A 24,377-nucleotide genomic window follows, 5' to 3' on the forward strand; every position below is an offset into this window, starting at 1 on the left:
CCTTCTCCACAGGTCATCAAAGAAAAGTCGCATTTGAATGAGATGGGAACAAAAGTGAAGAAGCCACCAGATTCAACAGGTTAGAATATTTTTTTTTCTGGTCAGCTTCTAGTTCCTAAGGGTACAACTGCATGGAAGTAGCCATTACTCTCCTGAGCAGCTCCACTGAAGTTGGTTGGGTTAAATGTGTGCTCCTCAGCATGCGTGAGAATTGCCCGGGCAACATCAACCTACTTTTCACGTGCCTGTGCATATGGTGGCAAACTGCTCAAAGTGAAGAGTTTATTAAACTTGACTTGGCTGACCATAAATTTGAGTGAGAAAAATGGTTTCCAGTGCTGTGTCTGAAACGAGGAGTTTGTGCACCCTGATATCCTGGTTTTAAAGAAGTAGTCTGTTCTTGCTTAGGAGAGATCTACACTGACCTCGAACGTGGGAGAGGAAAGCAAATGTCTAGTTCAAAATGCAACAGAAGTTGTGCTAAGTGTGCGACCCTGCTTTAATATTGTTGCTGACTATCAGAGAATTACTGACAGGTCCTTTGCTAATCTGTTTACTTACAGAGGGGGCCATCCAGAAGAGCCAGTTCTGCTCTCAGGAAGAGGTCGAAAAGCTCAACAAGGAAAATGCTGAGAGGGAAAGTTCTGTTCTGCTTCAGACGGATCCTCCCAGATTTCATACTGAAGGGCCAGAGGAGAAAGGAGGAAATTTGGCTTCTGAAAGCTATTACAAATACAGGAGAAGCTCTGTTCAGAAATCCTTCCCTACAGAAAAGCAGCAAGAAGGTGCTGTTGATGATACTTGTCAAAGGATAACTGGGCAGGAGATAGAGAGTGAGTGCCCAGCAGATGAGGAGAGGAAGGAGGAACATCAGGTGTCTGGAGGTGCAAGACAAGAGAAGAAGAAGAATGAAAGGGAGGGAAATGCTGATAAGAGTGAGAAAGAAGTTGAGGAACCACCAGCTCCTTCCCAAAAGGAAGATGAGGCAGGCCAAAGCCATGATCAAGAGGCACCAGAGGGAAGGTAAGGTCTGAAGCTCAGGCTGCACGTGCTTAAGAGACTCATGCCTTAGAAGAATGTGTAGTTCAAGTGGCTGGTATAAATATTGGTCAACATCCAGCTCAATAAAAAAGTGTAAAATGAGTTTATCTCTTTGATCTGAGCTCTAAGCTGAAATGATACCCTTAAAAATGGCAGGCAAACAATCTACCATAGCCAGTACTAGCAGTGTGCTTTGGTTGTTGGGTAGGGAAATAGGTTAGGAACATGGGAATTGCGTTAGGCTATTCTTCAGCTCTGAGGAGAATTCTCCCATTCTTAGGCTTATATACTGCAGCATCATATAACCCACGAGCAAAGTAAAGTTAGATTAGGCCATGTACTAATTGGGAATTAAGTTACTGCAAAATGTAGTAACTGAAGTGATAACATAAAACTGTGAAGCTTTGCCCAGGCAATTAAACTGATAAATATATTTATTATAACTCTTTCTTTGCTGCATTGATATATAGCCCTGCCAGTTTAAGCTCTCAGGAACCTATATGAACGTAATGAATTCCCAATTCTCTCGAATTGCTTTAAAGGTGAGATTGACAGCCAAATGTTAAATTCAGAACTCAGGTGAGGATTTCAGTAATGGAGAAACATTTTGCTGTCATGATTAACTTAGGGGTCATTTTTATTTCTCAAAGTGAATATTAAAACAGTTTACACTGTGAAGCAAAATACCCTAATGTTATTTGAATGCAATATGTGCGTAGGCATTTTTCACCTATGTTTCTAAATTTGCTCTGCTTTAAGTGTACCCTGCTCTAATGCCATGTTTTGTCCTTGCAGGTGTAAAGGCTGCGAAAAAGGTACAGGAAATTATAGTTCAGCCACTGAACAGACCTTGCAGTTTGGGCGTAGTGGTAGCAGTAAGCTTCGAGTGGATGATGAAGGCCAAATCAAAGATGACAACAAGAAGAGGGGGCTAGATGCAGAAAGTGCTGATGGCATACGTAAAACTAAAAAAAGCTCTCACAGGAAGTATTCCTAAAGGCAAAACATTCAATTCCACTGGTGTTACAGTGGCAATCAGAGACATCTGTAGAAAAGAATGATTTCACGATTGTGATTAGTAGGGGGAAAAGGTGTGCATGGCAGCTCTGATGGGAAGCAGTTGTTCATAGGCCACATACTAAGTTGACGGGAAATAACGTGGTTCTGTTTGCTTCCATCATAGAGGCTTCTGTTCTGGCAGAAATTAGTTGCAATTAATTTGCTTCTGCCACAGCTACTCCACTAATACTATCCTCTTTCCCTCTTCTTTTAGCAACAGAGCTAAAATTCCTAAGTATAGAGTGGTGTGAGAAATTATGTCATGTGTGGCAAAACTGGTTGACCTGCAGAAGTGCTGAGAACATGTGTTAACACAGAGTCTGAGATGCTCTGGATGTAGCCTGGAAAATCAGCCTGCTCATATTAGTACCGTTGCAACCTGAAGCGAGAACAACTGCAGCCTACAAAATAAAGAAATACAGATTTTTTTTGTGTGAAAGCCTGACTGATGCTGTTGGACAGTCAGATCAACGGTGCTCAGGCACCGAACTCTGAAGCAGTGCCTACTGGGGTGAGGCAGAGATTTCTAATATTGGATTTCCAGCTTGAGAATTTCAGTGCCTACCCCTGGGTATGAAATGATGGCACATGAGAGGATGGCCTGAAGGATTTGAAGATATGTGTGTGCGTGTGTGCATGCATAGGACTCAGAACTGAGTTTCTTTGCTTTGGGAATGGAGGGAGAGTGGGAAAGGGAAACATTTATTAAGTGTTTGTGCTAGGCTCTTGTAGCAGGAAACAGGAGACAGTGCACTGAAACTTCAAACTCCGTAATCTGTCCTGAGCTCTGGCAGATTGTTAGGGATGACACTGAGGTTAGAGGGTCTCTCTTGGAGCAGCTTTGATCTGTAGTGGGAGGTCGTTCTTGAATAGGGAGAAATCCCCTCTGGTGTGCAGGAAAAGAAAACGAGAGGGTCTGTCACTGGGAAAATCTTGAAGGCTAAAACTTAGGCATAGTTTTAATGAGGCACTCTGGCCTCTTTAAAAGAAGGCTTCCTTGCCCAAAGTTTGGTAACACTTGGGAGCTGAGCTTTCAGAAAGACATTTTCTTCTGTCACTTACATGCTGGGGCCCTTGGAGTTTGTGTTTTTAGAGTCAAATTCTGCCTTTAAGGTAGAGGTTTTCTTGGCATTTTGTGGGTCTTGGTAACACGGAAAGGCCCACACTTAAGGACGTGTAATTCAAACTCTTCAGAATCCCAAGTAGGTGGCAAACTTCCAGAAGGCCCAGCTTTTCACAATTCCTTGACCATGAACTAACTTCCTGACCACGTAAGTTATTAGCACTGTCAAAAAAAAAATCTAGGTACGCAGCTGGTGTCCTGGAAAAATGGACATTCACTGTGAATAAGGACAATCTACTGCTACATTAATGACCAAAGTGTTCTTGCCAGCTACATGCTGTCATGGGGGTTTTTTTGTTTGTGTTTTTAATCATTTTCACTGGAGTAATGAACAATTTAAAAATTGCTCAGCAAGCCCCACACAAAAGGGAGCCGGCATTCCAAACCAGAAAGCTCATGTTGAAACGCTGGGGCTCTAGCCCTCCCAACCAGTTGAAGAAGTATTTGTCACCTTGGTCAGCCAAAGGTCACTCTCGGGAATATCAATCAAATGAAAAACAACGTGGGTATGAAATTGAAGTCGCAACACCCTGCAAAAAATCCAAAGAGAAATGAGGCATGCAGGGCTGGTCTCCAGCGGGGATTTTGACATCAGGATGGCAGAATGGTCCAGCATGTGGAGGTCCAGACAATAATACCAGAGACCAGCATTTGTGCCGAAACTCCATAGCTGCTGTAGTGTGGTGTTGGGAACCCATCTCTTCTCTGTGCCACTCTTTACCTTTTATCTGCCGTCTTTTTTTAAGGACAGAAATTCTTCAGAGCAGCACGTGACAGTTACCATGTGTCCTACCACACCGGGTCCTGAGCCATACTGGAAATCCCAGGTGCTGCCTGCCAGGGTGAAACGCCCTCATGTGCACAAACTCTAAATGTCATCTTTAAAGGTGATAACCACACTGTGGAGAATGACAACCTGTGTCAATCGGTAGAGAAGGGAATTCTTCGCTATGAACATCAAAAGCTGGGAAATGGCCTCTTATAGCTGGGCCTAGAGGAGAGCTCAGTCTCTCTTCCTACCCCACTGGTGCGTTGCAGTACATACTCAACAGTCCCTGAGGAAAAAAGAGGCAGGGGAAAAAACCGCCAACTCAGAAAAAAAGCTGAATTCCTTCCAAACAGATTGCTGAGGCCTGTTGTGGGCATGAAGCTACATTAGTTTAGTCTAGTGGTCTTCACTTTGAGTCTTGGTGCTGTTGTGCAGAAGACAGTAACTTAGTAAAGGAGTCCTTGTCTTGGTAATGTAGCTCCCCAGCAACACCCCGTTTTCTGAGCTGGAGCTCCTGGAATAAAACTCTCTTTAAATAACAGACAACGACCTATCTATGAAACTTACAGTAGGTGTAGTCAGTTCTTAAATGAGCTTATCTGGGGAAAAAAGGGACTAAAATTTGAGGTATACAAGTACTGCATTTCCTTATATGCTATCTGTCTGTTTTGTCTTTTGTAGATGATAGTCTTACTCCACCAGCACCGTTTGATCACCGGATTGTCTCAGCCAAAAGGGTGGGGATCAGCAGTTATTACAACGTCAGTGAGAACGAAATCCTGGGAGGGTAAGTCAGGTGAACACAATCAACATGGAAAGCAAGGCACAAATTTACAGCCAGGCACCCCGGGAGGTGAATGGAAGCAACATGCCTCACTAAAGCCGAAGTCATGAAAGTCTAAGCTCTAACAGTGCTTTAGAGAGGGATGAAAACAGGAGGCTGACTTTACTGTGTGAGTGAATTTTGGCTTAAGGTTTGGCACCAGCAGACTTGGCTTGTATTTGGTATTGTTCTAGGTCAGCCAGCTGCCCTCAGGCTTTATGACGGGGCTCCGAGGATGCTGTAATACTTTACCTCACATTGCGACCAGCAGGACGTAGAGACATGTTGTAGCCTTCTTGCTCTCAGTGGGTCCCATCCGTGAAAACACATGCATGTTTTCAGACTAATCTGACAGACCGTGTAGTTACTTGATAATTTCTGTAGTTTATAACCTAGTTTACATTCAGGGCCGACACCAGTACCACTGAATGATATCTTTTGTTTTTTTCCTCCTTTTGTTTCCTAGAGGGCGATTTGGCCAAGTGCACAAATGTGAAGAGAAAGCAACAGGTCTCAAACTAGCAGCCAAAATTATAAAAGCGAAAGGTCCTAAACAGAAGGTTGGTAGAGTGTGATATTCGTCTTTTGTTCCCCAACAGATCCTATGCTGTTCTTCAGCTATGCAACAGACCATGGCCAAGTGGCTCAAAAGCCGTCAGGCTCATAGGACCTGTTGGATTACCATTGGCTCTGGTTCTATTTCCCTTCTCCTCCAGAATTTCTAGTAACTCATCAATGTCCTCTTTTTGAGTTTCTTTTTTTTTTTTTAATCTTAAATTTTCCAACTTTCTTTTTAACTCTTTGTGTTCCTTTGGCTTTCCTTTTTTTTTCATCGCCAGAGAATGATTCAGCCCATCCTAAACTGCACATCTAAAATAGCTGGGCTGAATGGAGGTACCAGTCTCTCTCCCCTGACTGCAAAGGGAGGTTTTGAGGACTGACCTGGACTTTTCTTACACAGCGTGAGTTTGTATACCTGTAGGTGGCTGAACCAAGTTCTGTTCTGCTTCTCTCTTTCCTTTACATCCCTGTGGACCCACCACTTGTCCACGTGGACTCTCCCACTCCTTTTCCCCCCAAGTAGCTTATTAATGAAGCAGTCCCCTAATTCAGCTCTGACTTCAGTCTAGTAGCTCATATAGCCTTGACATCCACCACTGCAGGAACAATCAAAGGAAAACCCTGAGTTTGGTTTGCCACGAGTGAAAACATGAAGATAATGTAGATGTCTGTTCATAACTATGTCCTGTTTCATGTAGCTTTCTTAGAGAAAAGGCTTCTGAAACAATACTCATGACTCTTTACAGGATGAAGTAAAGAATGAAATCAATGTCATGAACCAGCTGAATCACGTAAACCTCATCCAGCTGTATGATGCCTTTGAATCAAAAAATGACATTGTCCTAGTCATGGAATAGTAAGTGTGTTCTTTTCTTTCCTTTTCTGTCTGTACCACTTTTGCTAGAATTGTCCATTTCCTTCTTACTTTCTCTTGAAATTAGAAATTGAGCTTCTTACAGGTGGAAAGAACATATGAAAGATGTTCTCAGGAAAAAATAAAAATGGAAGTTAAGAGGAAAGTTTTCCCATGCAGCCATTTATGCATTTTTTCCAGGGATGTGCCACATTTCTAGTGCTGTAAAGCCACTGCTCCATTTGAAGATGAAGCTGTGTTATCTGTCTTCTCTTTAATTTCAAATTTTAATTTGTGTCAGCTAAGAAACAGACCTCTCAGAGTATCTCCAGTTCTGTGAGGCAAATGAGAAGACAGCTTACGCTGAAGAGGAGCCAGCTTAATCCTTATACTGGCTGCCTGAATGGATAAACCTGGTTTATATGCTGGGTTATCAGGCTAAACAGGCACAAAATAGTTGCCTTAAAGTCAGGTTAAGCAGGTGTTGTCTTAAGGAAGCCAAAATGGGCATAACTAAAGCATTGAAAGGCATGGTAGAAGGTTTAATGTTATGCGAGTTTGGCTATTCTGGACATTCTCAGATAATACTCTGAAATTGGTCTGCGTGATTAGAGTATCACAAAAGGTAAAATGTCTGTGTAGGTGTGAATGGGTAAGATGGAGGCATTCTGAAATGTGATGAGAAATTAAGAAGTAATTTTTGTTGACTTTAGATAGTTTCAAATTGAAGTTTTGGATCATGTCCTTCTTAAACTCTGAGGGAGGAGACTGCGCAGTTAAATGCAAATTCTCCAGCATGTTGTCTTGGTTTTCCATGTGACTTCATTAATTTCCCTGGTACAAAATGATGACTCAAGGCAGCAGAAGGTTCAGATTTCAAGACTAATACTTATCAATGGGTGGGAGACTGGACTCTCAGACTGTGAAGAAGTTCAGGCCAGTATGCATGAGAACCCAGTTCTTGCAAAGTTCAGATCAGAGTACAAGCTCATATTGTAGACTCGCCTTACTGAACTTGACTGTGAGTGATTCAAATTGTCAATAATATAAATTAGGTATTACTCTAATTATATGGGATTGGTTTTGAACCTGGTTGCCACTTTATTGTCTTTCTCTCATCAGCGTGGAAGGGGGAGAGTTATTTGACCGAATTATTGATGAAAACTGCAATTTGACAGAGATGGATACTATCTTGTTCATAAAGCAGATCTGCGAGGGAATTCAGTACATGCACCAAATGTACATTCTTCATTTGGATCTCAAGGTAGAGAATTGAGATATATGTTTTGTGCAATGACAGTTGTGGAAATTCTTATTCTGAATTGTACGCCATACAGCTTAGCAGATTCCCATGCCAGAAACAATAAAGAGCCTTATTCCTCTTTCCTTAGATCAATGTGTATTTACTTTAACCGCATTGAGATCAGTTAAATTACTACAGGAGTAAGTAAATTAGATGAGAATTGTGGGCGTATGTCATCAAGCCTCGTAGCACTTAAATTTTCTACAGACTGCTTTAAAAAAAGCCAGCAGCTGACTACAAGTATCTTGCTGTTTTCAATTTTGATATTTGGATCTCAAGATATTATGCAAATAGTATTTAATTCAACTGCACAAGATCTCTTTTTTACACGTCAGCCACGGGGTAGCGATTATCCCCATTTTTTACCGTGCAGAAACCAAGGCATGAGCGAGTGGAACTAAATTCAAGGGTCATTGAGGGTCAGTGGAAACCCTGTGCATCTTTCTGAGGACTACACTACACTGTCCTGATCATGAAAAAGCCTCAATAAATAGCTAGATTCAGGGAAAATACATTAAAATATACTTGTTAAAATTTAAGAAATAAAACTAGTCAATGGCTGGTGTAACAAATACAGTATGTCTGTATTGGGTTAGGCAATAGCTGCTAGTGCAGCTGAAAGCCCGGAGAAGGGTGGCAGATTGTCTGCCACGTGCTTTCTTGGTTATCTGAACTATTCAACTATGTACGCACAAAGTCCCCTCACTTCTCTTTAAAAACAAATCCACCAATTGCACAGGCTTACTCTGGTTGACTGCCAATGGTTAACTGTCCCCCATTACAAAACATTTGTTGTCAAGGTATTTTTCATTAGACTGCACATTTGAGCTGGCTCTTTCTCCCCTAACCCAAGTTTTTATCAAATAAGAGACTTGTTTCTTACCTCTGTTTAGTGCAGGAATAAAACGGGATGATGTCTTTAGTTTTATGACTGGCTATAAAGCTTCCTAGTGATCCCCGAGCTTTGCAACCAAGCAAAAAGAAACAAAAAGTGCACAAAATGGGTTTCTCTTTGGTGAGAGTTTTATTACAGCTGCTGTTTTTGGCTTGTAATAACTGGGTTAACATAGTACGTATTTAATGTTAACATAGGTATTATTGCATTGGTTAAGCAAATGAGCAGATGCTCGTTGGGACCTGCTTCAGTTGCTAATCAGTGACCAGACTCACTTTTCTCTTTCTTTATAAACACCCAGTTACCTAGAAACCTGTCAAGCAGAAGTTTGCACGGTTCTTTGGGACGCATTAATTATGATCTTGGAGATGGCACAGTTGTAATATGAGGTCAAACTGCTGACAAAAAGATACATAAACAATCCAAGAAATTCTCCCCAGAGACCTCTTTTCATGTGCTTGCCAGTGATGGCTTCTCCCTTCTGTTTTACTTGTTCATAGATCTCTGTCAGGAACAAATGAGTTTGGGGAAGAAAGCTTTAAATTGAAAGAAAATCATCCTGACTATAATCATCCAGGACCTCAGAAACTATGGACATGTGGTGTTTAAAAGTCCTATGGCGTTTAAAAGTCCTACATGTAAAATGAATTAGTAATGGTGACAAAGGTTAACTAATGTTTTAAGTGTTGAGGGCTGTTTTGTTTCAAAAACGACTCAATGAGCAACGAGACGGAGTAGCTATAAAACTGCTGGCAGCGAAGGAGACTCTATTTTAGGTATTTACATTTCAAAGACAATCGGCCAGATTCTGTTCTCAGTCCCTTCTGTATGAATTTGGATTAATTCTAGGAAGTTAATGGATTTCTGCCAGGGAAGTGAAGAACAGCGTTTGGCCCTATGAAAATCCAGAGGGATTTAACCTGTGAATCCTACCTTTTGCTAAAATACGTGAGAAAAGCATAAAGTTGATGTGACTAGCTTTATATATTAGTGTTCAATCAGTTACTGCTAGAACATTCGTGAACTCAGAAACTTAAAGCTCTAAGATAAACTTCAAAGCCCATCAAATTAGTGTTGTTTTGTTTTTTTTTTCTAAAAAAAGAGTGTCAGCTTATTAAGGTCTGTAAAATCACAGTGCCAGCATTCTGAAACCCCTCTTTGGAAGTCTGCATTCTCTGTCCCACTCCTCCTAATGAGTTCTTTATCTGAACTTCTGCCTTATGTCAAATTGAAAAGCCAAGGAGAAGAAAAAGCAGTTGCAAGGCACAGAACACACAGCCTCAACCGCTGTGTGATAGCGGGGGGTGGGGGTGGGGGGGTGCCCATGCAGAGAAGTCTGACCAAGGAGGAAACCGAAAGGTGCTTATGAGATGTTTGCTGTGTTTTTAGTGTTTTTCTCCCTACAGTTTGCTAAAAGCCCAGTTTTTCATACTTGTTTCTTATTAAAGTGTTTTTTGGTTTCTCTTGGCAGCCTGAGAATATCCTGTGTGTGAACCGAGCAGCAAATCAAATAAAAATTATTGATTTTGGATTGGCAAGAAGGTACGTGCATGTGTTCTTGCTAATCGTAAATGAATAACAAAACTAACAAAAAAAGTATTACATCTCTGCAGTGACACATTTGATACATAACGGTGTCCTACCGTTCTTAGGACAAATTTAATGCGGCTCTTTTAACTAGGGATATCTTTTAATAAGGAGTGTTTGGAGCTGAGTGGAGGAGGTTTGTTCTGAAGCCTTTTTTCAGGCAGAAGGTTGAAAGAGGGCTGATTCTGACTAAGCATGCACAGAAGTATCTTGGAACAGCTGAAATGGACAAAAATAGTGGTACATCCTGTCTGCCCTCTTGTCTCCAATGTTACGAGATTCTTCAAAAGCGAGTGTAAAAGACCATCAAGGGTTCTTACAATATATTCCATGCTATATCACTTTCTAGTTTAATTAGGTACCATAACCTCAGTGAAGGATTTACTGGTTAAAAATTCCATGCCTATGATATGGAGAAGTCCCAAAAGGATGAGAACAGCTGCTCTGAGGAGTCCTTGAAATCTGAATTTCTTCCTTTGTATAGCAGTTGGGTTTTGCCCTAAAGTATGATACAAAGCTTGCAAAGATTTTTCATTCTATATGTGGGTATATTTATTTTTGTTTTGTACCTCTGTCTGTCCTTGTTTTCCTACCAAATTTCCTGTATGCTTCTGAATTCCCTCTAAGTGCTAGACAGCTTTAGTTAGAGCTGCAATTCATATCCTCTGTTGATGTTTCCATTCCCTAGGTATAAACCCAGGGAGAAACTTCGAATTAACTTTGGTACTCCAGAATTTCTTGCTCCTGAAGTTGTGAATTATGAGTTTGTCTCCTTTCCTACAGACATGTGGAGTGTAGGAGTCATTGCTTATATGCTGTAAGTAGGATTCAGTATCTGCTTTGTAAGCTGTTTCTAGGCTGAACTAGAAAGTCAGTCATCCAAATTTGTTGTTATACTGGACTATTGACAAAATCTTTACCCAAAATAGAAAATGTAGGCTTCTTTCCAAATTCCGTATTCAGTAATCTCTCCTCTTTTCCAGTCACCATGAACTTTTCTCCTTTGTTTCATTGCACATCTCTCATGAGGATCTGAGCATCACACTTCCAGAATAATGTAGACTGCTTGGTAGGTTCCCAGTAGGTGTGTGCAGGAGTGGTCAGAGGTCTAGAAAATATGAGCTACCATGAAAGACAGTAACACTTAGTTTGTCAGGGAAGAAGGGTGGTTATTTAAGTCGAAGAGAGCATAGGAACAGTCTGGAGACTTTCTTAGACAATAACATGTTGCAAGACAGGCCAGGAGTGACAGAACAATCATAGATGGCACATCAGAGGTCATGTATAGGAAGGGCAAAAGACAAGAGAACTGAACATATTTCTTTTTACTTTAGCCTCAGTGGATTGTCTCCTTTTTTGGGTGATGATGACAATGAGACCCTCAACAATATCCTGTCCTGTAGCTGGGATTTTGAAGATGAGGAATTTCGAGGTGTTTCTGATCAGGCTAAAGATTTCATCTCAAAGCTTCTCATCAAGGAAAAATGGTATATAATCTCTATATCTTTGAAATGTGTGTTCCATGCCATCATGTCACAGCTGCGTCACGTGTGCTGCTCCATTGCAGAACTATCAGGACTTATCAAAGTTTTTTATGTCCACATAGAATATTATAACGTCACTTCATTGATGTTGTTCATTGCATCCATAAAATACTCCGAAGTTACCTGAATGCATTTTTGCTGTGAAGCAAAACTAACTTACTTCACGGGTTAGCTGTCATCTGGCATAGTGTCCTGAAATGACAGCATTGCATGATGGCAGAACACGTGACCTGTAGCAGATAGTTGTTCAGCTGTAAGATTCTGGGAAAATGACTTAAAAGCATTCTGGTTTTCCTTTAGCTGGAGAATAAGTGCAACTGCTGCCTTAAAACACCCATGGTTATCAGACCACAAGCTCCACTGCAGACTCCAGGTCCCTAAATTTAAATATCCATGTGCATTGTAGATCTACTGCTGCCTTCTTGTGTTGCCACATTACTATATGCTTTGACATTTTTCTGAAATGTATTTGAGTCTTCCCTGCTGCTGCATTGCTTGCCGCTGTGAGCCATGTGTGTCCCCTTGCATTTTTTTCAGCTACTGTAATTTGCATGCTCACACTTGCTCATCAGTTCTTGCACATCTGGGAAGAAATATAAGATCATGCAATTCCTGTGTGTTGCTGAGTGGATCCATTTCTTAGCAAAATGAGACTATTTACAAAATGGGCCCTGAATTACCATATGAGAAGAGTTTTCCAGCTGGGGATGATTTTGCTTCCTGCTTTGAAAACCCTTTCAGGCTTTCCTGAAGTCCCCCATGAGTACTCTTAGATTTCATCCCAGCTCTTCCCAAGGGATACCTTTTCCCAACAGAGCTTGGAACCTCACTCAGTGCCTATCTTTGTACTGAAGCACCTTTGTGCTTTTTGAGGTGGTCAGCACAAAAGAAGCAGTTGTTTGTTCAGACAAACAATTCAGCTGGGCTGAGCTGGAGGATCAACAAGATTTTAAATAATTTTGATTATTCCTCTGTTAAGTAGTCAGTGAGTTTTGGGGATTCACACTGTTGATGAGCTTGCTATTGGCTGATTCTGGGTGAGTCCACTCTGTGGTTCAGTGGTTCATGAGGGGAGAATTTTAAGCAGGCTTCAGAATTTTTACAACATTTGAAGTGCAATGTTCGCTTCCTCCTTTGCAGGCAAAGCACATCTATGTTAAATAAAATGACTGCTGTATTGCCTAGGATGTACATGTCAAGGTGCCTTTTGAACTAAAGCCATCATTAAGAATTAAGAGACCATATTATTAATTAGTAAAAGAATCTAGAGAAGAGCAAAGATTATGATGATAATAAAGCAGTAGTAATTCTGCTGCTGAGGTGATGTGGGTTCTGGGCAGGATGGACTGAGTAGTGTCCTGACAGCTCTGTCCTTGCGAGATGTTCCTGTTATACAGAGTAAGGATAACAGGAAGTAGTATAAAATGGGAAATGATAAAAATAAAATAAATTATTATAATTCTCATTTAAATTTAGTTTTCATTATAATCTCCCAGAACAGCAATGCCCATGAGATTATTAGAAGATTTATAAGTGCGTACACAGTAAAAAATAAGAGAGTTTGGCACAGGTAAGTATCTCTTTAGAGGGTTTCGTAGGATACAGTTAGACTCCGTTGTTGGGCTCTAGCGAAGCTCTGACTTCTGTAGCATGGGGGACAGGCTGTCTTTTCCAAATGCTGCAAGAACATGGGCTGCTTAGCTGCTGTGCTGCTTCCTATCACCAGTTTTCTCCTGGGGAAACCCTACCCTAACAGAAACCTTACAACTCGTGTTGTCCTTTGTAGCTCCTGCCTGAGTATTTTTTGTTCATACTTCTTGTGCTTTACCAAAACATGCTGATGTTGTTGTGTTCTGCTGTTACCTTAACTGGAGGTTCTGCCATTACCTTAACTAGAGGTAAGATGTGATGGATCTTCAATTAATGCTCCAATAATGGCATCTTTCTTTCTTTTTTTGTTTCTCTTTTGCCATAGAAGGCTAAAGGTGTGTCCCAAGCACCCCCGGCTCAATAACCTCTCTGAAAGAGCTGCTGAACAGAAGGTTTGTTTCGGGCCCCAAGTGTTTCTTCAGGCATTAATACTGTAGCCCCTGCGGAAGGGATAAGTGGGCAGCCAAAAACCTTACAAAGTTCCAAAGTGCACGGTCCGAGCTGTATTCACCACCACCATCCTTGCTGTTGTTTGGAAAGCATTCAAAACATAAACCGGCCCTATCACTTATACCAAGTCACAGAAACAGGAAAAAAATTTCCTATGTATGAAGCCATATGTGCTGCAAACCCTGGCCATTTTAGAGGGAATAGTTATGCTCCCACTGGCTCTCATGGGGCAGAATTTCACCCAATAATTTTTCGGTGTTGAAAGCTTTCAGGTTTTCATGCTGTGGTTAGGAGTATGGTTTAAAAAGGGTAGAAATATGAAAAGTAATTACTTTTTAGCAAAGGCACGGGCCAGACCCGCAGGGTAGCTCCACTAACTGTAGTGAAACGAAAATGAGGTGTCCCCTAAAAGAAGCTGCTCCGCACTTTTGAGGACCCAGTTCTGACAGAGCACTTCTCTGCCCTTTTAGCCTGTAACAACCCAAACAATTTTGCCAGAGCATCTCTCTCTGTCCGTTTTTTCTGGCTCCCTGTCTTTGCCCTTTCATTAACAAACACTTCATTAGTGGTTCTCAGGCTGGCTTGGTTGCCTCCCCCGGGGATCGGGGAGACTCAAGTCTGCTCTCATGTTCTGTCTCTGGTCTTTGACCAAAGCAGAGTCCCTCAGCCACTTTGAAATCAGGCTACCTCAGGCAGTACAGTATCTCCCTAAAACAGCACACCAATTCCCACGGCCCCTTTTACCAACTACCACAGAAGTTGGTGTGGCTGTTGAAGAACCATGGGAACCACTCAGAGGTTCTGGGGCCATCTCTGGGCAAAACTCAGTGGAGGGTCAAGATGTGAGTGAGGCTGAGAACACACACACTGTAAAACCACTTCCTTTTAGTCGTGCGTCATTAGTAACGACCAGGATGCCAAAATTAAAGTAGTCCACTTTCACTACAGGCGAGTTTTTAAAGCTGCCATCATCCATCATCTGCTTCGTAGGGCAAGTGATGAACTGGGGTTTGTTTGCAACAGATTTTGTCCAGAAACATGTGAAAAAGAGAGTATTGTGAGAGGTTGAAATTTTTGTTCTGTTTTGACTAAGCAAAATTAGAACAGTTTTTATACAATGCAGTGTAGTAGCGCAGAAGTTAATGGTCTTTAAATGAGCTATCTTGGGGACCTGAAGCTGCCTTTCCCTGGTACACTGGAGGCTGGTGAGGGCTAAGGTACCACTACTATGTCCTGCTTGCTCTCTGGTGCAACAGAACTTCCTAACTTGCTCCGACAGTAATGTCAGAGCATCGTCTTCCGCAGTAGGAATCAAGTGGGAACGAAGACCTCTTTGTGATCCTCAGCATTCATCCCCACCTCACTGGTGCTTGGACAGGTTACACGAAGCTCTGGTCCACTCACCTGTGTGCTTTTATGTAGCAGTTTTCTAAGCAGGTTTTCCTGACCTGTTACAGGACTCGTGTTTTTATTTGTGTTTCCCATTTCAAGCCACTAACTGCACAGCAACCAAATGGTGAGAATCCTCCCTCTCTAATGCAGGAAGCACTGTATTGCACAATTTTCTGTTACAACCAAAATCAACTTTGAGATAAATGGACTGTCCAACAGCAGTCAAAATTATTTTTAAATAAACTTTTTATAGCTTTGTAACGTAGTAACCTACCCATGATCTAACCTGCAGGAAAACCTGGTTTTGGCTTTTGCAGTGTTATTTCCTCTGCGTGTGTTTTTCTTTTTGGAGTTTATTTGGGTTTACTTAATGAGTGGATCTAGAGTCATAGCAGTGCTTTGTTTTTGAAGAATCCCTTCAGCTATTTTTGTCAGGCAAGTAGTATGGTTACCACATTTAACCCCAAATAATACACTCAAGTGCCAGTGGCTTTAGACCTGGCATTATAAATGCTTGCAGTAAATGGAGAGGTTTGCAGCTTTTCAAGCTGTGATCTGTATGACAAGAGAGGCAAAAAAGCAGAGTAGCTGCATTTCGAGAGAGATGTCCAGGACCATTTGTCCACTTAACAAAGAGGCCTTGTCTTTTTAATATTGTGTAAAACATCTGACAAATAAGGAGGCTGCAAGAACCCTTTGTAAGCAAGAAGCTTTCTTTTCCTTATGCACAAAGAAACCACCATGTGGTTGTCCTAGAACGCTTAACCAAATAAAAAAGTGTACTGCTAGATTAACTGGATTCTTGTTTTGTTTATTTTGCAGAAAAGCTGCTGTGTGGTTACTGCTGCTAAGAGATTTGAAAATATCAGCAGCCTTGGTGCTTTACCCCCGTGCTGTGACTGAGACTTCTACTAGATGGACCAAGAGCACTTTAGCTGCAGGACAAGTCCCAGCGTTGCTGAGCTGCTGCTTCTCTATTCAGCATTTGAAAGAAGGAAAGTGTTTCCCCAGGTTGAGGAAGGTGTTTCTTCTGGAGCACCATGTTCTCCATGTCTGGGAGTGCTACATTAGCTTGAATTCATAACGAACTTTTCTCTTGTCTTACATCCTCATTTACTTATCAAAGGCTCCTTAAGGTTCAAATTATCAGGTTACATTGACTGTCGCAGCCCAGAAGGCAGCCTGTCACTGTTAGATCTGTAGCCAAGGCTGATTTGACACTGGAGTCAAATAATTAAAAAGAAAAAAAATAATTGCAGCCAATTTAAATCTGCCTTATGGAGGAGATTTGAAGTTTGTTTTTCCTGTCACACTAAAATGAGCTAAGGATTAGCTCAACCAGAGTTAAAGCCATGTTAATGTAACACCAGTGGAAGTGAGAAATGAGGCTTTCCTTGCACGTAGGTGAGTTTGCTGCAGCTGTGATATGATACATTTTACGATTTTTTAGCCTGATGAATTACTGTTCACTTTAAATACACTTGGATTAATTAAACAAGAAAGAAAACAAGGCACTATTCACTGGTACCCATGCATACTCTGTTCTACAATATGCAACTATAATTTGGAGTTATTTTAACAGAGGGTGATTTTATGCCAGCTAATTTGTTTGATGCTAATAGGACGGATTAAGACCCTTGGAACAGAGGAGAGTCAGTTGTCTGCTCATTATAACCTCTGGGTGCAGGCCCAAATGATAAATTCTGTTTTTCTAAAGTTTTGTTTCCTTATCCCAAGCCTTTCTGATTCTTAACTAGATAAAAAACTGGGAGTCAGAACAGCTGAATTCTTTACCTGAGATAGTTTGAGTATCATCGTTAAGTGAATCTGAGTGTTAGTTGCCTAGGCTGTGAGGTTAATATAATGAGACTTACTCCTTGCTGTATACGGAGTTCTGACTGCTTGGTTTCAGAACTACATAAATGCAAAGTATAGTGAGTATTTTATTCAGTGATGCTGATATATTGTGGTGCCTTTAGATTTTCCTTGATTAATCCAGTTCTGATCAAACTACAGATTATCATAGCTATCTCTATATATTTATCTATACATTTCGTATATATTTATATTTAAACTATGTCTCGTTTTAAAGGGGATCAACATAAAGACAAAACAGTATTATTCATCACCACCCAATGAATTGTTTTTCATACCTTTATGCTTTCTGGATAGAATTCATGTTGAAATAAAAGGGGCCCATTAATGGGACATCGTGGCCATGACATTCTCTACAGCCAGTTTGATCCAATGTTTTAAAGCCATTGTAGCAGCTCTCTTAAGACTACTCCTGTAAATGAACAGGGCTTCTTACAGCTGTGAAATCTGAGAAATACTGGTGTGTTGTACTAGTTGTTGCAAATACAGGAGACCCATTACTACTATCACTCAATGACTCACCATGTAACTATGATACCATGTAGAGCACTGCCACCTTTAAATCCTTATCTGTAGTCTTAACTAAAGTAAAAGTTGACTAGCAGAAATGGAAGTTTCTGGGAGAAGACTACGAAGTCTCAAAGCAAGAAAATGAGCATATAACTTTTAGATAGAAACTGGGCTGCTTATTTTTAGTCAGCGTTTACGATTGCCTGAGCAAAATAAATAGAAAAGCTACGTTTCTGTTAGGGCTGGAGTTCACACTCCTGTTCTGACTGCCTTCAAGATATTGTGGCTTTTTTGTACAGTAAACAACTCAATGATCAGACTAAAATGCAGCAGACCCCTTTGGAATGACAAGATGCCATTATGCATTTTAGTGCCAGTATTGAAGGATTGGGGGTTTTGTGTTTCCTGTGGTAGATTTTACACGGGTATGAATAAATTGCATGTAATTTTGAATCTTACTAACTCTACTAAAATAACAGCGTGACTACAGTCTTACCTGCTTTGTTGCTCAGTTGAGTTAAGACGATTTATCATTTATGGATATATACATCTGAGTAGTAATTACGAGTTTAGTGCCAGGAAGATCAGCCCAGCGTTAGAGCGTGTTGTGCTGAGTCAGCCACGAGTCCTCCAGGAGCCGTAAGAGAACGTGGCCGCTGTTACACACAGCCACGAGTCCTCCAGGAGCCGTAAGAGAACGTGGCCGCTGTTACACACAGCCACGAGTCCTCCAGGAGCCGTAAGAGAACGTGGCCACGGTTACACACAGCCACGAGTCCTCCAGGAGCCGTAAGAGAACGTGGCCGCTGTTACACACAGCCACGAGTCCTCCAGGAGCCGTAAGAGAACGTGGCCACGGTTACACACAGCCACGAGTCCTCCAGGAGCCGTAAGAGAACGTGGCCACGGTTACACACAGCCACGAGTCCTCCAGGAGCCGTAAGAGAACGTGGCCGCTGTTACACACAGCCACGAGTCCTCCAGGAGCCGTAAGAGAACGTGGCCACGGTTACACACAGCCACGAGTCCTCCAGGAGCCGTAAGAGAACGTGGCCACGGTTACACACAGCCACGAGTCCTCCAGGAGCCGTAAGAGAACGTGGCCATGGTTACGTGCATCCACAGAGCTCACCCGTACTGCGCTCTGTCAGAAATACGCATACAGGGATTGCTAGGGAGGGTGGGAGAGCTTGATTCTAGCTCTGCAGCACCACGCCAAAAGGGAGGTGCGTTACCAAGATCATTATCGTTATTAAGGGTAAAAAAAATCATACTGCTGTGTAATTATCATTTCTATATGTAGAAAAGTGCCTGAGAAGAATTTCTCCAGAGATGCTCGTTTGTATCTTCTGGCTGTTGTAATTTTAGTTAAATAATAACTTGTCACAGCTTCTTTTTGGTGGCTTTCTAACTCTGTCTCATTGCACTCTGAGCAGCATGCTAGTGTGTGTGTGCAAGCTTGGTTTTGGTTCAGTTTTCCTTAAATACATTCTGTAATGACTAATAGCTAGAGACTGCTATATTAAATTATTGTTTTGACATGTCATTATTTATTTTCTGCTAGATAACAAGTCGAATAGGTTCTAACAAGTCAACTGCATCTATGTGAGTTTGCTTATAATCATTTTTGTTGCGCATTGGTTTACACGATTTCACTTGGAAACTGTGAATTGCTGTGCTTGAGAGCAGGTTTGGGTGTGAAAGGCTCCATTTAGCCGTGTGCCCGCAGACAGAGGCGGCTGCAGCTGCCACATGAGCGATGCAGAAACATCAGTTGTGGTGCGAGGGGCAAAGTGTCAGGATGCAGCATTTGGTCTGTGTGCACAGAATCACAGAATGGTCGGGGTTGGAAGGGACCTCTGTGGGTCACCCAGCCCAACCCCCCTGCCGAAGCAGGGTCACCCAGAGCAGGCTGCACAGGACCTTGTCCAGGTGGGTCTGGAATATCTCCAGAGAAGGAGACTCCACAACCTCCCTGGGCAGCCTGTGCCAGGGCTCCGTCACCCTCAGAGGGAAGAAGTTCTTCCTCGTGTTCAGGTGGAACTTCCTGTGCCTCAGTTTGTGCCCATTGCCCCTTGTCCTGTCGCTGGGCACCACTGGAAAGAGTTTGGCCCTGTCCTCCTGACACCCACCCTGCAGATATTTATCAGCATTTCTAAGGTCCCCTCTCAGCCTTCTCTTCTCCAGGCTGAACAAGCCCAGCTCCCTCAGCCTCTCCTCGCAGGAGAGATGCTCCTGTCCCCTCATCATCCTCGTAGCCCTCCGCTGGACTCTCTCCAGTAGCTCCTCATCTTTCTTGAACTGGGGAGCCCAGCACTGGACCCAGTGCTCCAGATGGGGCCTCACTAGGGCTGAGTAGAGGGGGAAGAGAACCTCCCTCTGCCTCCTGCCCACACTCCTCTTGATGCACCCCATGATGCCATTGGCCTTCTTAGCAGCCAGGGCACACTGCTGGCTCATGGTCAGCTTGTTGTCCACCAGCACTCACAGGAGTACACCATCGACTTCTTCCTGGCACGTGAAAATTAAAGGCCATGTCTTGGGGATACAGTGATTTATACCAGGTGATTATTTGACCCCCCAGTTCTGCATATATAAACTAGGTTACTGTTATTCCCGTTTCTATAGAAAATCTCAGAGAGTTTTGCCCAGAGTAGTCTAGAGTAAACTACCAACAGGATTAGAAGCAAATTTGTTTGGCCGAAGGTGGCACACTAGTAGCTTTCCAACTCTTCTCACATGTTGAACACCCTGGAGGCTATGAAATAGGTAAAAACCTTTACCGCAGAAAGATGTCCACAGTATCATATCCATGTTTGTGAGCACCTGCAGCCAGTTGCTCCCCTGAGTACCCTGACAGCAGAAGCGTTGGCAAGCTGTGATAATCCACACTGGAGACTATAACAGAAGCTACTTCTTAAATTTCTTTTTCAGATTCCTTCTAATGTCAGAAGCTGAACAAAGTTAAAGCCTAAGCTAAATTCTGCTATAACTTGATTCCAACCAGGAATGACAGTACAGCTCCACAGAATTAAGGGAAGTGCTTGGTCCACCGTTTGTGATGTGAGGAGCACAAGAGTCCCATTTAAATCCCCCTCCCTGCCAAAAACAGCTACTTTGCACCAGTCTTGACCAGTAAAAATACAAGGAAACTTAGTTTTTTAACAGTTAAGGAATCTGAGTCAAGATGCAGTTTTTCAGCAGTGGTGAAATGGCTGCAGTAAGAATCAAGGTATTTTAGCATCTTCAGTTTAATGCTGAGACTAGAAATCACTGGCAGCCTCCTTCAGCAGGATGGCCCCCACCAGCAGGAGCTGTGGGAAAAGCAGGCGTTTGTCAGCTCTTCTCCACTGGTGGGCACCTGAAAACATCCCATCCCCTTCCCCTGGCCCCACTGGTGAGCAGGGCAGTTCCGAGCGTGTGGACCCTTGCTACGTGATAACGATCGCAGTTTTGCTTAGTGTCAATCCCACCGCAGTGAGGAGTGGACGTCGATGCTCCAAGCCCCCTCCAGGAGGACGCTGCGTCTTCACCCACTACTTCTATCATCACTGATAGATACTTGTCCTTGTGTCTCGCATGAATGAAACTAAACACTGCAAGAATGAAACTAAACGCTGCATGAATCCATTTAGGGACGTTAGACTGTTTCACCTTCCGTGAAGGCTTGGTAGCTGAACAACCACCTACCTGGTTCAAATCTTAGATGAGGACTGGTAGAGATAACGCTTTGTAAATATGTTGTTTAGCTATGTCCGTAGAGTTAGTGATGACATTTTCGTGTGGCAGAGCTGGTGTTTGTGTACCCCACAGCGACCTCTCTTAAATTTAGACGACAGGCGTGTGAGAGCTAAATTGCAAAGCACGTGGATTTTCATGTACCGTATCCCTTTGGGTTGCATGTCTGGTTTTGTAGATCAACTCATGCATCTCTGGTATGTGTTCTTTTGTGAAAAACGTAGAGCAATCTTGTAAAATGATGACTGAGGAATAAACGCTGATTTTGTTTACTCCAGGGTTTTTGTTTGCTATGTTTTATGTGCCTGTCATTTATACTAGTAAGTAACAGAAAGAAACATGGCCTTTTCGCCAACTGCTGTCTCTAATTTCTCTAATTTCCATTGAAACAAGTCTGAACATGAGGAAGAACTTCTTCACTCTGAGGGTGACGGAGCCCTGGAACAGGCTGCCCAGGGAGGTTGTGGAGTCTCCTTCTCTGCAGATATTCAAGACCCTCCTGGACAAGGTCCTGTGCAGCTTGCTGTAGGTGACCCTGCTTCGGCAGGAGGGTTGGACTAGATGATCCACAGAGGTCCCTTCCAACCCCTACTATTCTGTGATTCTGTGATTCTGTGAAAGGCTTGCTCAGGCTCACAGTCTGTACTCACCCCTTGTACGCAAGCCTCAGCTCTCTCCGCAGATAACTAGGACTGGAGATGCTCCAGGCTGCAGTCCCGCTGCAAGCCCTTAGACCGGGTCACTAGGGAGGCGAGAGGAGATATAGATGAAATTCTGGGTTCTCGGTCACTCAGGGGAGCTGGTGTCACTCTTTTTTCCCTAAATCATCACGCTTGGACTGTGGGCTTGGTATTCACTGCTGCTGTCTGGGGAGCACGCTTTAACCTTACCCCATCGAAGAGTTCACTGGCTGATGAAGCAGCCCAGAATCAGAAGGAAGGTTTCCTGCGGAGTTAAATCAACCTTAAATTGGGCTGGCTAGTGGAAAAATGAAGAGCAAGAGGAAAAGGTGACAGGATGAGACTGCAGGATGCAACCTCTGGCTGGCGGTGGCCCATATTCAGTAGGCAGCACTTTTTCTGCGAGGTTCATCCACAACTCTGGGTGCGACACTTGAGACATTCGCTGAGCTTCAGGATCAACTGTGGCTTCTTACACTGGAAGGCTCCAATTTAGCCTCAGCGTGTATCTGATGAGCCTGAGTTCTGCAGGTAGGAGATCGAAGCGTAGAAGAAAACACTTTCCTGATGAAGCTGTAAGTTAAATCAACCCAAGAGCTGCCCTCGTCCCCCGGGGAAGTCTCCATTTGCCTCTCTGAAGCCAGTCGCTGTGTTTTAGCTTCCAGTGCCTTTGACCCTGGTGTAGAAGGTTGGTTTTTTTTTTTCCCCCTGAAAATATTAGCGTCTGTGCTTTATAGCTGATGAGGAAGACTTTGCTGTAGTACCTCGAGACTCTCAGCATCTCCTGCTAAATGCATGCCACTGGCGAAAATAAAATAAATGGGGATAAAATAACACTCAGCTCCCTGTATGTGTCTGTAAAGCTACTCCACACTGTTAAAATGTGTTCGCTGAGTTCATGTGGTTAAAAATATGTTGACTACAGGAAAAAAAATCCAACAAGGGACATTCATAATTCTTCATTAATTAATAGTCAGCCCTTTTTCTCCCCCAATTATTTCAAACACCTGCTCACAGTAAATTTCCTTTGCAATCTTTAAATGCTACTTTAATATTACCCAGAACTTGGAAACATACACTAAGCTTCTCTTATTTTTAATTATTTTCAAATTAATTTTAATTTTCTGAATATTTTCAGTCCTGCCCATTTGTTCAATAAAACTGAATTTTCATTTTCATTTTTTTCCTTAAAGGCCTCCTAAAGTTTCCAGAGACTGCTTTTATGGCCTGTTTTAATGAAAGCGTTTGGAAAGGGGACTGGAGATTTCCAAATTCCTCGCTTGAAGCCTCCTCATCTTAAAAAAGGGAGGGGTGGAAAAAAAAAGTGCACTTCATCAGGGGTGACTCGCATCTCTTGCACCCAGCAGGTATTCACCAGGAGCTAAGCCACCCTGTGACTGGCGATGTGTATGGGGGCGAGGGGCCAGACCCCCCCTGGCTCTTGGTGACCACAGCAGGAAGCGAGGGTGCCTGGCTACGGGCAGGACCGAGCTCTCACGGCTCCAGGCTGCGCCATTTGAGGGCCTCCTGTAAAGCTTGTAGCAAGCAAGGGGCACCTTCACTCTCTTTGGACCAGGCCCTACATCAGTGAAAGCCTCAGCAGGGAGTGCAGCGGGTGGGGGTCTGCCTGCCCCGCCACCATGGGATGAACCTCAGAGCGGGCAGTGCTGGAGGGTTCATGGAGAAGGTACCAAGAACCCCTGCGCTGGAGCGGGCACAGCTCCTCGAGCACACCAACCCCATTTCAGACCGAGTGGTCTCGGGGGTTGGAGATGATTTGGAGACATGTGGTAGGGTCTCGCCCTGTTAAAATGCGATGGCCTTGACGTGGCGACCGAGCGTTGCCACGGCAGCGCCGTGCCACCTGCCACTTGGTAGCCCTCTGGTTTGTCACGCTGTCCATCGTGGGTTTCTGCTTCTTCACCGACAAACCTTGCTTCGTGGGTAACATTTGAGCAACCCAAACCACCAGACTGCTGAGAGGAGCTATTTAACTGGTACCGACGTTGGCTAGGTTTCTCCATTTTCCTTCTAGCTTTATTTTTTGTTATGGTTCACTTGTGCAGACCAAAGAAATATCACAGAATCACAGAATCACAGAATGGTAGAGGTTGGAAGGGACCTCTGTGGGTCACCCAGTCCAACCCCCTGCCGAAGCAGGGTCACCCAGAGCAGGCTGCACAGGACCTTGTCCAGGCAGGTCTGGACTATCTCCAGAGAAGGAGATTCCACAGCCTCCCTGGGCAGCCTGGGCCAGGGCTCCATCACCCTCAGAGGGAAGAAGTTCTTCCTCATGTTCAGACAGAACTTCCTCTGCTTCAGTTTGTGCCCATTGCCCCTTGTCCTGTCGCTGGGCACCACTGGAAAGAGTCTGGCCCCATCCTCCTGACACCCACCCTGCAGATATTTATAAGCATTTCTAAGGTCCCCTCTCAGCCTTCTCTTCTCCAGGCTGAACAAGCCCAGCTCCCTCAGCCTCTCTTCGTAGGAGAGATGCTCCAGTCCCCTCACCATCCTCGTAGCC

The 24,377-nt window shown here is 43.2% G+C and overlaps 1 protein-coding gene across 2 annotated transcripts in view; it reads left to right on the forward strand.

Moving 5' to 3' along the window:
* MYLK4 (myosin light chain kinase family member 4) overlaps positions 1–21,446 on the forward strand; it is a 62,587-nt gene extending 41,141 nt beyond the window's left edge. For both annotated transcript variants that reach the window (XM_075417175.1, XM_075417174.1), the window contains exons 2-14: positions 13–79; positions 564–1,023; positions 1,837–1,856; positions 4,674–4,779; positions 5,282–5,375; positions 6,123–6,232; positions 7,352–7,493; positions 9,899–9,969; positions 10,703–10,831; positions 11,349–11,501; positions 11,859–11,931; positions 13,534–13,600; positions 15,873–21,446. In XM_075417175.1, coding sequence (XP_075273290.1) covers positions 13–79; positions 564–1,023; positions 1,837–1,856; positions 4,674–4,779; positions 5,282–5,375; positions 6,123–6,232; positions 7,352–7,493; positions 9,899–9,969; positions 10,703–10,831; positions 11,349–11,501; positions 11,859–11,931; positions 13,534–13,572 — 1,464 coding nt within the window. In that variant the 3' untranslated portion in view covers positions 13,573–13,600; positions 15,873–21,446. The remainder of the gene's footprint in view (positions 1–12; positions 80–563; positions 1,024–1,836; positions 1,857–4,673; positions 4,780–5,281; positions 5,376–6,122; positions 6,233–7,351; positions 7,494–9,898; positions 9,970–10,702; positions 10,832–11,348; positions 11,502–11,858; positions 11,932–13,533; positions 13,601–15,872) is intronic.
* Positions 21,447–24,377: the final 2,931 nt, after the last annotated feature.

Source organism: Opisthocomus hoazin, chromosome 3 (genome assembly GCF_030867145.1).
Source record: "Opisthocomus hoazin isolate bOpiHoa1 chromosome 3, bOpiHoa1.hap1, whole genome shotgun sequence".
NCBI classification, from domain to species: Eukaryota; Metazoa; Chordata; class Aves; order Opisthocomiformes; family Opisthocomidae; genus Opisthocomus; species Opisthocomus hoazin.